The sequence below is a fragment of the Vulpes lagopus genome, chromosome 6 (assembly GCF_018345385.1).
Source record: "Vulpes lagopus strain Blue_001 chromosome 6, ASM1834538v1, whole genome shotgun sequence".
Taxonomy (NCBI): domain Eukaryota; kingdom Metazoa; phylum Chordata; class Mammalia; order Carnivora; family Canidae; genus Vulpes; species Vulpes lagopus.
Window position 1 is genome coordinate 70,424,990 of NC_054829.1, and position 12,834 is coordinate 70,437,823.

General features: G+C 46.9%; 3 protein-coding genes across 8 annotated transcripts in view; 2 read left to right on the forward strand and 1 right to left on the reverse strand.

Annotated features, from left to right (window-relative positions):
• Window positions 1–215: 215 nt before the first annotated feature.
• LMLN2 (leishmanolysin like peptidase 2) lies at window positions 216–5,411 on the forward strand. The gene is given in 14 exon segments (XM_041757826.1): window positions 216–519; window positions 1,046–1,130; window positions 1,220–1,271; window positions 1,575–1,812; window positions 1,894–2,105; window positions 2,316–2,400; window positions 2,547–2,692; window positions 2,768–2,939; window positions 3,276–3,345; window positions 3,421–3,517; window positions 3,621–3,893; window positions 4,120–4,349; window positions 4,513–4,686; window positions 5,204–5,411. Coding segments are annotated over 14 exon segments (2,346 nt in total).
• A 143-nt stretch (window positions 5,412–5,554) lies between these two features.
• On the reverse strand, window positions 5,555–8,708 carry C6H14orf119 (chromosome 6 C14orf119 homolog). 2 transcript variants are annotated; one of them, XM_041758163.1, is made up of 2 exons: window positions 8,454–8,708; window positions 5,555–6,894 (listed from the first exon to the last, which is right to left on the reverse strand). In XM_041758163.1, exons 1-2 carry the CDS (start codon window positions 8,696–8,698, stop codon window positions 6,465–6,467), a joined length of 675 nt encoding a protein of 224 aa, XP_041614097.1. In that variant the 5' UTR covers window positions 8,699–8,708; the 3' UTR covers window positions 5,555–6,464. The 2 variants fall into 2 exon arrangements, with proteins under 2 accessions (XP_041614097.1, XP_041614098.1); XM_041758164.1 differs by having other exon boundaries at window positions 5,555–6,910; window positions 8,454–8,634.
• Window positions 8,709–8,781: 73 nt separating this feature from the next.
• The window catches only part of ACIN1 (apoptotic chromatin condensation inducer 1), a 35,990-nt gene continuing 31,937 nt past the window's right edge, over window positions 8,782–12,834 (forward strand). For 3 of the 5 annotated variants that reach the window (XM_041758156.1, XM_041758159.1, XM_041758160.1), the window contains exons 1-3: window positions 8,782–9,108; window positions 10,529–10,594; window positions 12,423–12,534. In XM_041758156.1, the coding sequence (XP_041614090.1) occupies window positions 8,797–9,108; window positions 10,529–10,594; window positions 12,423–12,534 (490 nt within the window). In that variant the 5' untranslated portion in view covers window positions 8,782–8,796. The remainder of the gene's footprint in view (window positions 9,109–10,528; window positions 10,595–12,422; window positions 12,535–12,834) is intronic. The other 2 variants (XM_041758158.1, XM_041758157.1) reach the window with 2 other exon arrangements.

Below are 12,834 nucleotides of genomic sequence, written 5' to 3' on the forward strand. Positions count from 1 at the left end.
GGCAGCTTTGGTCTTTGTGGTTTACAGCTGACCTCCTGGAGGGAACTGTAGATTTTGTCAACAACACTCCACATCTTGAAATCTTGAAAAAATAAGCAAGAGTGGTGGAGAGGGTATGGAGAGAGATAGTAAAGAGAGGGAAGCCAGAAGTGAGCAAGGCGGGGAAGAAAGAAGAAGACAGGATCCAGCGCAGGTTACGGAGGAACACTTGCAAGATGTTGCTGCTGCTGCTGCTCCTGGGGACTGTCGTGAGCAGATGCCTACATGATGAGACACAGAAGTCTGTGACCCTTCTCAGGCCCCATCTCTCCCAACTTGCCCCAAACTTCCACTCTTCCTCCCTCACCCTCCCTGGTTCCCGTGATCCCCAACCCCTGCGAATCCGAATCTGCTATATCAGAGATCCTGCATCAGCCGGAGCTTGGGATCCTGAGGGAGCCGAAATAAGAGGGGGACCCGAAGCCCTGGCCCTGGCTGCAGCCAGACAGGCCACTCAGCAACTCCAAGGGGTCCTCGCAGGTGATTGGAGAGTAGAAGGAGGCAGGGAGGGCTGAGAAGCAAAGGGCTAGGGGGGAAGACAACCAGAGAAAAGGAACTCTTAAGATGTTGAGGTGAAATTGACCACTTATCTTTTTTTTTTCAAACATTTTATTTAGGGGCAGCTTGGGTGGCTCAGGGGTTTAGCACCTGCCTTCGGCCCAGGGCGTGATCCTGGAGTCCCGGGATCAAGTCCCACATCGGGCTCCCTGCATGGAGCCTCCTTCTCCCTCTGCCTCCTTCTCCCTCTGCCTGCGTCTCTGCCTCTCTCTCTGTGTCTCTCATAAATAAATAAATAAAATGTTTTTTTAAAATATTTTATTTATTTACTCATGAGAGAGAAAGAGGGGGGCAGAGACATCAGGAGAGGGAGAAGCAGGCTTCCTGGAGGGAGCCCGATGTGGGACTCGATCCCAGGTCTCCAGGATCAGGCCCTGGGCCAAAGGCAGGCACTAAACCACTGAGCCACCCAGGGATCCCAACCGCTTATCTTTTTAAGTTCCTCCAGTGCAAGGCCCCCTGCTTCTGAGTCGAGACCCTGCACAGTACTGCCATGCTGTCTGGGGGGACCCAGACACCCCAAACTATCACAGGTGAGTTCATGCCCTTGAAAATGTATATACTGACTCTTTAGGGGCACAGAAATGTCTCCAGCTCACCTACAGATATTCATTCTTGGCAGATGCAGCCTCTTAAACCCAGAGTACAAGGGAGAGACTTGCCTGGGGGCAAAGGTGAGGGCAATTTCTCAGATTTGGGGATCTGAAGATCTCCAGCCTGCCTAGTCTTCTCCAAGACAATTAGCACCAAAGTCACTTAAAGTGCTTCCTAACAAATGTAAATTCCTGAGCCCCTTCTCCCCTAGGGAATTTATTAAATGGGGGGTGGGGGGGAGTGGCCAGGAGTCCCTATTCTGACCAGCTGCCTAAATGACCCTAAGGCCCACTAAAGATAAAGACTGTCCACTCCTCACTCCCACTACCGTTTCCTATTGTCCTCACCTGCTAAGCTAGATGTTTCATTTCACTCCGGGCCAGATCCCTGATGCCCATCTCCGTGGTTATGCATTGTGGCCAGAGCAGGGTCCCCCACAACTGGTCCAGCCAGATGGGCCTGGGGTCCGAGACACTGATTTTCTCCTGTATGTGTTGGTGGCCCACACTTCCAAATGCCATGGAGAGGTAAGACCCTAATCAAATCTTTTCCCCTGTTCTGCCTCTCTTAATCTTAAGTATCATGGGGAGGGGAAGGGAGCACAAAGGCAGTTTTTATTAAGTTGTCCTTATTTGAGGTGACTTGGTCATGTTGATGAAGTTCGGGTGGGAGCTAAGCCCCTTCAAGCTCATCCTTGCTGAGTCCCTGGGATGTCCACTTTCAGGAAGATCTCTTCTGTGTACCCCACTTCCCTGCTTCCCATCTACCTTGTCCTGGCCCATCCACAGCCCTCTGTCATAGCCTATGCTGCCTGCTGCCAGCTGGACTCAGAAGACAGACCCCTCGCTGGCACCATTGTCTACTGCGCCCAGCATCTCACCAGCCCCAGCCTCAGCCATCGTGACATCGTCATGGTGACTGCTGCATGATGAATAGGATGGCGCAAACAGGTTGGGGGAAGGGGGCAGGTCACTCAGCTTCCCATGGAGTGGAAGAATCTACTAAGGATTGGAGGAGAAGCTGCCTCAACTCTAAGAAGAGCTGATTGGGCAGAGGGACTAGAGAGTGGCTAGTCAATCTGCTCCATCCCCCACCCCCCTCACCCTGCAGTCATTTGTCCTTAGGTCACACTACACGAATTGCTCCATGCTCTGGGTTTCTCCGGACAGCTCTTCAAGAAGTGGCGGGATTGCCCCTCGGGACCCAGCGGTAAATGAGAGGAGTGAGGGCAAGCTTTCCTACGATGTCAGCAAGAGGGGATCACTACCATCCCACCAACTCCTTCCTTCCGGTGCTGCTCTACCCTTCCTAAGTCTTCCTCTTCTCATATTGCCTTCTTCGTTTTTTGTGCTCAGTTAGGGAGAACTGTTCCACAAGGCAACAAGTGACACGGCGAGATGAGTGGGGACAGCTGCTTCTAACCACCCCAACTGTTAGCCACAGCCTGGCCAAACACTTGGGAGTGCCAGGGACTTCAGTGGGTGTTCCCTTGGAAGAAGAGGTGAGAATGAGAACACCTGGGGGTGCCGGAAGGAACGGGGAGTAGACAGGTGGCAACCAGCTACCTCCTCCCTAGGGCCCTTTGTCTTCACACTGGGAGGCCCGAATGCTCCAGGGTTCTATAATGACCGCTACCTTCGATGGTGCCCGGCGCACTCGACTTGATCCAATCACTCTCGCTGCCTTCAGAGATTCTGGCTGGTACCAAGTCAATCACAGCGCTGCACAGGAGCTGTTGTGGGGCCAGGGTGAGAACAAGGAGAATGGCAGAGGGGCCCTCGTGACCTGAGTCAGTTTGGGGGCAGTGAGAGAGATTGGGAGGGATTATCTGCTGGTGTGAGGGATGCTTGGGGCTTCGTTTGTTCTTTTTTTTTTTTATGATTTTATTTATTCATGAGAGACACACAGAGAGACAGAGACACAGGCAGGGGGAAAAGCAGGCTCCTCACAGGGAGCCTGTTGTGGGACTCAATCCTGGAACTCCGGGATCACGCCCTGAGCCGAAGGCAGACACTCAACCGCTGAGCCACCCAGGTGCCCTGGCTTTGTTCTGAGGGTTCTCTCTCTTCCTGTCTCTCAAGCAGGAGCTGGCCTGGAATTTGGCCTGGTGACTACGTGTGGGGCTGGCTCCTCAGACTTCTTCTGTACTGGCAGGTATGAGCGCTGCATGGTTGAGGGGCTGTAGAGCTGTCAGGGACCCTAGTGTCAGATGCCATCCCTTCCCCACAGCGGAGTGGGCTGCCATTACCTGCATCTGGACAAGGGAAGCTGTTCCTCTGACCCCATGCTGGAAGGCTGCCGCATGTACAAGCCCTTGGCCAATGGGGTGAGATGACTAGAGAATAGAGTGAAACTGAGTGGGCCCAGAGCAGAGTCAACTTCCAGGGCATCTAGGCAAACATTTTTCTGCCTCCTGCCCCGCCCTTCAGAGTGAGTGCTGGAAGAAGGAAAATGGATTCTCACTGGGGGCAGAGAACCTCCATGGGGAAATCTACCATTCCCAGAGTCGTTGCTTCCTTGCCAACATCACCTCACCACTGTTCCATGAGGCCAAGACCAGGCATCCCTCTCAGATCCCATACCTGAAGGAAGCAGAGCTCACTGGCCGCTGCTACTTACATCAATGCACAGAGAGAGGAGCATACAAGGTGCAGGCAGAGGGATCACCCTGGGCCTCATGCCTTCCTGGAAAAGCTATTCAGGTGGGCATCGTAAGTGAAAAGCTATGCAGCACATTGGCAAAAGGAAGTTTAGAAGTGCTTGTACAGTAGTACTATCCAACCTATTTCGATGTTCATTCATTTTTTTTTTTTTTTTAACCAGGTACCCACTGAGTCCATGACCCTGACCTAGGCTGTACTTTTTCCTGGGAAGGAGGGCTTGAGCAATTATGATCAAAACTATACCCTGCTATGTATTTCCTTGCAGATACCTGGGTACTATGGTCTTCTCTTCTGTCCCCGGGGTCGACTGTGTCAAACTAACGTAGGTACCAGCGCTGTTACTTCACCACCTGTGAGTCTTCCGATCCAAGATGGGTTATTCCAGCTGTCTTTACAATTAGCTGGGCCCCCTGGCGACTCCATGGGGAAGGGAGAGCTCGAAGAGCTGACTGAAGCAGTACTACAGGCCCTGGTGAGCAGAGGCGGTGCCAGCAGGTAAAGGGATAGTACAGGCTGAGGATTCATACAGTGGGCCAAGGGAACTGCATAAGTGGGTTACTGAACAACTCTTCAACTCCCATTCCTAAGCCTGTACCTGTTTCAGGAGTTACTCTTCCAGGGACTCTACCTCCCTTAAGAGATCCAAATGTCTCTATAGGTGCTATTTCCACAGCCCCTCCATTACTGCTAGCCTAGTGTTCACCGTGTACATGTGGAAGTCCTCTGGCTGCCGAGGGCCTTCAGTTGGTATGCTACACAGGGCCCTGACCTTGACTCTCCAGAAACCCCTAGAAGTACACTATGGAGGAGCCAGCTTTACCACAGAACACAAGTAAGACAATATTCCAAGTAGTTTTCCTTCAAATCCAGGAGTCCAGATGTTTGAAATTGCATTAAGCACTCACTCCTATGTAGGTCCTAAACAGGGTTATTTCAGAAAACTAATGTGATGACCTCAGGTCTATCACTATGGGACACCCTTCCCACCACAGTAATGGAGTTCCTCACCTCTAGAACTTCCTTAAGTACTAATGGGGCACCATGTCTAGCTACCCAAACACCGTAGTCTAACTCTTCCCTTAAATCATTTCCCTCACCGCCAGGTTAGCTTCTAACAACTTAAGTTTGCTAGGAGACTCGGATTTTTTTTTTTTCCTCTTCTTTTCTAGGAGACTTGGATCTTGGTCTTTTTCCTACATTCAGGTTCTATATTCCTCTGATTTCCTTTGTAGCTTACCGATTGGATGAAGCAAGGTTTCATGAGCTCTGTGTATTATGATAAAGGTGAAGCCCTTCACCTCCCAAACCTGGGCATTATTCCAAGCCAAATATTACCTCTATGTTCCTAGGTTGCTGGCTACCTTGGACCATAATCCCTCCGTGACCCATCCTGCACTGTCCATGGGACTCTGCCTAACACTGCTTATCCTGGTGGGTGCACTGGGGACCGTGGCTTATCAGAAACGAGCTACTCTTCGGGTGGCACCATCTGCCCCTCACCATTCACCAGAGCTCCAAGACACAAGAGACCCAGTTGGAGGAATAAGGGAGGTGTGATGTTACCCAAAGCATGACAGGGTAGATAGGGCAGATCATTTCTTGGAAGACAACTGGATGCAAAGTCTACCTTTTCTCAGAATGCCTTTCTCTAGGTATCACCTCTATACTAGCCTTGTAATGAAAAAGAGCTAGAGACATGGTTCTGAGGATTCTTTATTTTGATACAAAAAATAAACCCTTTAACCTATAGAGTGTCACTTGTTTTCATATCACAGAGCAAAATTACAGAATAGGAATCTGTTACCAGCTCCAAGAATATCACATATACTTTAGAAGTCATTGCTATTTGGATTCAAACAAACATCAATGTGGAAGGAGTAACTAATTTTTTCCCTCTCCTGATTTTTTCATAATTTTACAAAATCATCACTAGGAAAGCTAATAGTTGGCATATCACACAATTATGCCAGAATCTGGAAAGGGCAGTGAAACCAACCATGTGAATCCAGTTAAACTATAAAAACATGACCTTTTATTGTCCTTCTCTCCTGCTTCTGGAGTAGGAAAGCTTTACTTAAGAGCCCCACGGGCCAGCAATATGCTTGAGTTATTTTTTTTTTTTATGCTTGAGTTATAATGTGTAGGTTCCCTCTCATTATACTTGCAAAAGAAGCCACAGAATTCTTCAGAGTCTGATATGTAGAAAGGAGCAAGCTAGGAGGCAGACTGGATTTACTTGGATGGAAAACAATTATGTGAGCAGTCCAGTTGATAGGCTGTTAACATTGAAATAACCAAGGCTTGGGGCACGTGGGTGGCTCCGTCGGTTAAGCATCCAACTCTTGATTTTGGCTCAGGTCATGATCTCAGGATTGTGAAATCAAGCCCGCTTAAATCAGGCTCAGTGCTGGGCATGGATCCCGCTTAAGATTCTCTCTCTTCCTTTGCCCTTCCCCCGCCCCCAAAGATATAATCAAGCCTGTACAGGTCAACAAGTTCAATCAGCTGATTGGAATACCATCCCTAGACCTTTAAGCGACACATTTGAAGTTCTCACAGTAAAGTTGTGGCTCCATCAGCTGTGATTATCTTCTTTGATTTTAATGTCCATCAGTCTTTACCAGCTGTAGCAGCCACTGCTTGGTAAAACTTTGCCACGAAGTCTGGCTCACTGACCTCCAGCTGCCTGACAAATTCATTGCGCTCCTGCTCAGCCCAACCTCGAAACCACTGATCCCAAAGACGCAGCTGGCACTCAAAGATACAAGGTGGTCGGTTTGCTCTAGACACACTAAGCTGCTCCAGCCCTTCCAGCAGTGGCTGTAATTTTCCTGGCACTGCCTTAGCTACCAGGTCCTGTAGGAAACGTTCACGCTGGGGACCTGACCAACTGGCAAACCAGTGAAGAATACACTTCATCTCCTGGGAAGTGATGTAAGACATTGGGGGTGGGGAAGAGTTAGTAATACTATCTGGTACTGAGGGTAAAGGAGGAGGGAAGGATAGTGGCATTGAAGAGGAAGATGATTCCAGCGGCATCCTGAAAGATAAAAGCACTGTTATATATTCTCTAGATAAGTAACAAAACACAACTTCCCAAAAAGGAATCTTATCACAATCAGCATCTACAGATAAAATTACTTTTCACCAATTTACAGGAACACAACAGGGTACTTCATACTGGTTATTATCCAATTACCTTAGAGAGGTCACTCAAGAGTAACTTAATTTCACATTTGCCAACCTTCCTCTTTTTGAAACCATCACTCTCCCCAAAGACTGCTTCTCTCCATTATTCTTATAAAGAATCTAAAAATAATCTACACATTTCTTGCTCATTCTCTCTGGCCTACTTTTATGTTCCAGGTTGAGTAAAGAAAAAAAAAAAAACAGTGATTAACATTGGTGCGTCTCATCTTAGAAAAAAGGAACACATTTTTAAATCTAGTACATGCAGCCAATCTGGACCTAGATGTTAATCATTCCAGAGCTATCAACAGTGAGAGAAGAAAAAAAAATCATACGTGATGGAAAGAGTGTTTTGTTTGTTTGTTTTGTTTTTTAAGATTTTACTTATTTATTCACGAGAGGCACAGAGAGAGAAGCAGAGACACAGGCAGAGGGAGAAGCAGACTCCCTGCAGGGAGCCTGATGCAGGAATCAATCCGGGTCCTGAGCCAAAGGCAGACACTCAACCGCTGAGCCACCCAGGTGTCCCAGAAAGTCTTCTTTGTAATGTGCATATAGCCTCTGAAATATGCCAAGAACTTCATAACATCCATTACTTCCTTACATTTCCAGTAAAGCACCAGGAAAAATTGAAGACCAGAGTAAGTGCCTTACCCAAAATAAAACACAGTGAGAAAAAATAGGAGAAGCCAGTTTATTCTAAACTGGAAAATGTCTAGTTAGTTTGGTAGCTTAGGACCCTAACAAGTGTGACACTACTGTAGATGTAGGACAATTGATGTCTTTGCACATTTTCCTTAAAGTTTAATGTAAAATACTCATTTATGCCCTGCCACTGATTTGCATCAGTAATGCAAATAGAAGGTGAGACGACTTGAATAGGTTTCCAGTTTGAATTTCTAACAATGAAAACCTTAAACTACTTATCAGTGACCTATTTTATTGTTCTGCGGCAATCTGGGAGTATTTGCAGTGACAAGGAAAGGAAACCCTATACTTAAAATTAACATCAATCAGTTCAATTCCCAAACAGTCCGAGACTGCCTTTTTCACAGCGGCCCTACAAGAAGCAATTCCTCCTTAAGGAACTTTATTCTCTTATTCGGGGTAAGGAAAAACTTTTGCCGAGTCTTGCGACATGGCCTCCACAGCAAGCTCAAGTTCAAGGATTATGACTTCGTTCACAGTCTGGGCCCAAAGACACGGTGCTGCCACTTGCCCGCTCTGGAGGCCAGGTAGCCTGGCATCCAAGGACCCAAAGAGCAACGTAGTCTTGGATCGGAGTGGCGGGGATGCGGAAATGGGGAGGCGGCAGCTGTACTGGCAGCAGGACGGCAACTGTGCCCTACCTGGGTAACCCGCAAACGCCGAGTCTGACCCGGCCCAGGGAGGGGCTTCTACTGCGCTTACCTCCCCTTTCCTCTCACAGGGAACCCGGAGACCGTCACAGAGATGCTTAAATTCCAACTGTCGCCGCCGCTTCCATGTTTCCTGAAAACCCTAAGCAGGGCCAGCCCGGCAGCCCACGCACTTCCGGCCGCGGACCAGCCCCAAACACCCAAGCGCCTCAGCGCCCCAGCGCCCCAGCCGTAGGTTCGGAGAGAGCCGAGCAACTCCGATTCTGTTATGCCAGAGTCGAAGGCTTCCGAATACATTCGATTCAAAGCCTCGGTAAGACGAAAATAACCGAGCTCTGAAAGCAGAGAGAGGGCGGGGGCGCGGCTGGGAGGAGGGAAAGAACTGATTGGTGCCGATGTGGAGACGGAAACACCCGAGCAGTTCCGGAGGAACCCGGGGAGTTTTGAGTGGTAATCGAGGGGTTGACTATGGCAGTGGGCGGGGTCAACTCGGTACGTTCCAAGGGCGTTGGCGGAAATTACCGAAGATGCCCGAAGCCGTCGGGACGGACCCGAGTACCTCACGCAAGATGGCGGAGCTGGAGGAGGTGACTCTGGACGGGAAGCCTCTTCAGGCGCTGCGGGTGACCGACCTGAAGGCCGCACTGGAGCAGCGAGGCCTAGCGAAGAGCGGGCAGAAGAGCGCCCTGGTCAAGCGGCTCAAAGGGGTGAGAAGTCGGCGTTGCCGGGGTGTCGGAGGGGAGCGGACCCGGTAGAGACGGGGCTCTGCCGCGGCGCAGGCGCAGTGTCCGGGCTCCGCGCGAGCTCGCTCAGGCCGCCAGCGCGAGCCTCCGGATCCGCGCGCACGGTGGTTGGTGAGGCTCGCGCTGGAATAGAGATAGCGCCGGTTCCCGCCTTAACGGCAGCGGCGCGAGCCCAAAATGGGAGGGTGCGCGCTACTCTCTCCGAGTGTCTTAAGCTCCTTCCTCCTTCCCCCACCCCCTCCTTGTTTGTGTCTGTGGTTTCGGCGCATGCGCTGCAGAAGGAGTTAAATCCCACTACTACCACCGGCGTAGCTGGCCTGAGGGGGGCGAATTGGGCTGGGTCGGAGTTAGGGGTACAGTTGGGCGGAGGGGTGAATGGGTTGGTTGTCGGTGTCCGGAAGAATAGGATCGGGATGTAGAGTAAAATGTCTGCCTGATTAGATCAGGAGGTGAGATAAAGAGAAACCTTGATTTGAAGGGACTCGGTTATAGAGGGGTGTATAATTTATAGGGCATCCAGAAGCAATTTGGGCGGTAAGAGTTTGGTGAATATTGATGAGAGAGGGGGCAGGTTGGTATATGATGGGCGTTTTGAATCGATTTGAGTAGCTTAGGGTTGGATCGTCATGAGGTGGGTGGATTTGTGTGTATAGATTTGGTGTAAATGGTGGGAAGAGGAGGATGTCTTGGTCTTAACTGGGGTTAATTAGGATACATGGCCTCTAGTACATATTAGTGCTGGGTTGGATCAAGGGTTAGTTTGACAGACCGTTGCCTCTACAGAAGCTGAAGGTTTTGTGTATGTAGTTTGAGTCAGCCATAATTTAGAGTCTGTGGTCATTTTGTTCTATAGCCTCCCTTTTGAAATTTTTATAGAGTTGATAAATCTACATGCCACTCTGTTGGAAACAATACAAGTTCATTCAAGTAGATCTAGTCCTGGGTAACTGAGCAAGTAATTCAGTCAAGCCAAAACCAGCAGCCCTATGTTGGTTTCCTGTATTTGAAGCTGACTTGAGTATTTGAAGTCATTTTACCTGCATGGCCAGATTTAGAAGGGGCATTAGTCAGAAGTATAGAAGATAATAGGGACTGTAGTGCTGGTTCTGTCACTGTAACTGATTTTATTACATAGCCAGGTCACTTGATTTTCTCCATGTGCCTGCATTTTACATTTGTACATTTGAGAGCAGTAATGGTGGCTACGTTTAAGGGTCTTCTGAAGATGAATGAGAACAGTATTAGTTAAAGGGCTTTTAGGTCCCTGGGAAAAGAGTACAGTTTAACCATGTATGGTTAGTCACTGCATTCAGTGAAGAGATTGGGGAGGGATGGGGGGGGGGGGTTTCCTCTAGTTTCTGACTTTTGCCCTTCTCTGTACCAGGCTCTAATGCTAGAAAATTTACAGAAACACTCAACACCCCATGCTGCATTCCAGCCAAATTCCCAGGTAAGAAAAAAGGTTCGTTAGCTAGGGTGGGCTCTTTCGATGCATAGACCTATTGAAGGACATAATGATGTATATTTGATGCTTAATTCCTCACTGGTGTTTTCCTAAGTTCCCTGGGTTGGAAATGTCCTCATACCAGGAACAGTTGAATTTTAATAAGGAATTCCAGAACTGAATTAGAAGAGCTGTTAGTTAATTTCTGATACTTGCAATGATGTATGCAGAAAGATGGGACTCCAGTTGATTAAGTATAGTACAAGAATCCAAAGTCATTTATTTGCCATTGATTTGGGGAAAGTAGTTGATGTCTTTGAATGTAGTAGATATGAAGTAGACAATCAATAGGGCAGTGTAAGGAAATACTTGCTGATCAAGAAGTCTGGTGTTGACGAAGATTTTCCAAGAATTCAATCCTTTGGAAATTACCCGCCGTTACCAGTGTTAATGCTAACTATGCACTTACTCCCAAACATCATTAATTCCTTGGTTACTTAGGGCAGAAATTTAACCTTTGGAGGTCCTGGGTCCTTCAGTTCCTATGTATAACACGAGAAGGCATTGGACTGTGTACATAGCTTTATACTCCCCTCTTAACTAAATTAGATCTATTTTTATCTGTTATGTATATTGAGTTTCAGCATAAGATTTCTTTAGAAATCATTCCACGGTTTAAAAAAGTGAAACTTTTAGACTGTGTGACCTCATAAGATCATTTTCAGCTCTTAAAATCGCCTCATTATAGTGTGTTACGTACATAAAGGAAAATCCAGGGCTTTGTTAGTGCAGTTTTGTGCAGTTCTGGAACTAGATGAAGTCCCAAGATACTGTGGAAAAACAAGAGAGCCTTCCTAGTCCCTTGTTGCCACTTCATTAAGCTATATCATAATCTAGTAAGTTTACAGATGTTTAGTTAAGAATAAGTTTAAGAAACTATATAAGTTAATCAGTTTGTCATTCTATTCCTTTTGTTCATCGCATTATAGTCTTTGAAGCTTTGCTTTTATTAACCTAGGATTTTTGCAGCAAATGCATATCTTTTCTAATACATGCAACCCATACTTCATCAATGTCCGTTGAGTACCAAGAGACCTGTTTCTATTTTAGATGAAAATAAACATTTACCTTGCTTGGGAAAGAGGACTGAAAACAAGCAATATGTATTCAGATTTTTTCTTGAGTTCTAGTAGGACTTGCTAAGCAAGAAGGCTCTGGGGAGGAGGACTTGGGAAGAGAAAACTGAAGGACAGAAGAATGCTGTGGGAATCTGTATTGCAGAAAAAAAGTTGGAAAAGGAAGTAAGCTTCTGGATTTTAAATAGTGTTACCTAGGATTTCTTCCCACCCAAAGAAAATAGAGTTAAAACTCTGAAAGCTGAACGGTCATCCCCTTTCTTAATCTCTTGCTTTCATCCTTTACTGTACTTCAATTTTGGAGACGTTTGACAAAATGGTTCCAGGATAGGTGGAGATTGACCATTTTTATCAACAAAAAATGACATGGTATAAACTAGTATTTTTTCTTGTTATTATTAAAAGGAAGATTTAGATTATATTTAGATAATTTAGATTTTAAGTTACTTGGGCATCACTGGTTGGGAACTAAATATTTAAAATAAGAAATTATGTGTGGTTCCTCTCTTTGCCATCCTTTATGAATCATAGGATTCTTTATTTTGGTTCAACAAAACTTAGAAGAGGGCCTTCAAACATTTTGATAATCCTTCTTGGATTCAAATATAAGAGGAAGACTTTTGCTCCGTGAAATTTTCTTCCCTGTGTTTTCCTGGTTTGCTTTCCTCGACTTTTCTTTTTCCATGTCTTCTACACAGATTGGCGAGGAAATGAGCCAGAACAGTTTTATAAAGCAGTATCTGGAAAAGCAGCAGGAGCTTCTTAGGCAGCGTCTGGAACGTGAAGCCCGAGAAGCTGCAGAACTTGAAGGTAAGCCTGGACTGTTAGAAGGAGTTTTTCATTCTTAACTCCTGTCACTGAGTAAGATAGGCCTGTTTAACTAGGCAATTTCAGGAATAAGTCAGGCTGAAACTGCTACTTATTTGCTTTGGTAGTTAAGCCAAGTGAGTTGTTTGTTTACCTTTTGTCAGGGAAGAAAACACTTAATTTAACTATCTGTTAGAAGAGGATTCCTGCCAACAGGATGAGTAAATTAAGCTACCCTTTAAATGAGGTAGTTCTTAATCCCAGGGAGTTTTTTCTGTGTACAGTGCTCTTTTTAGTATATGC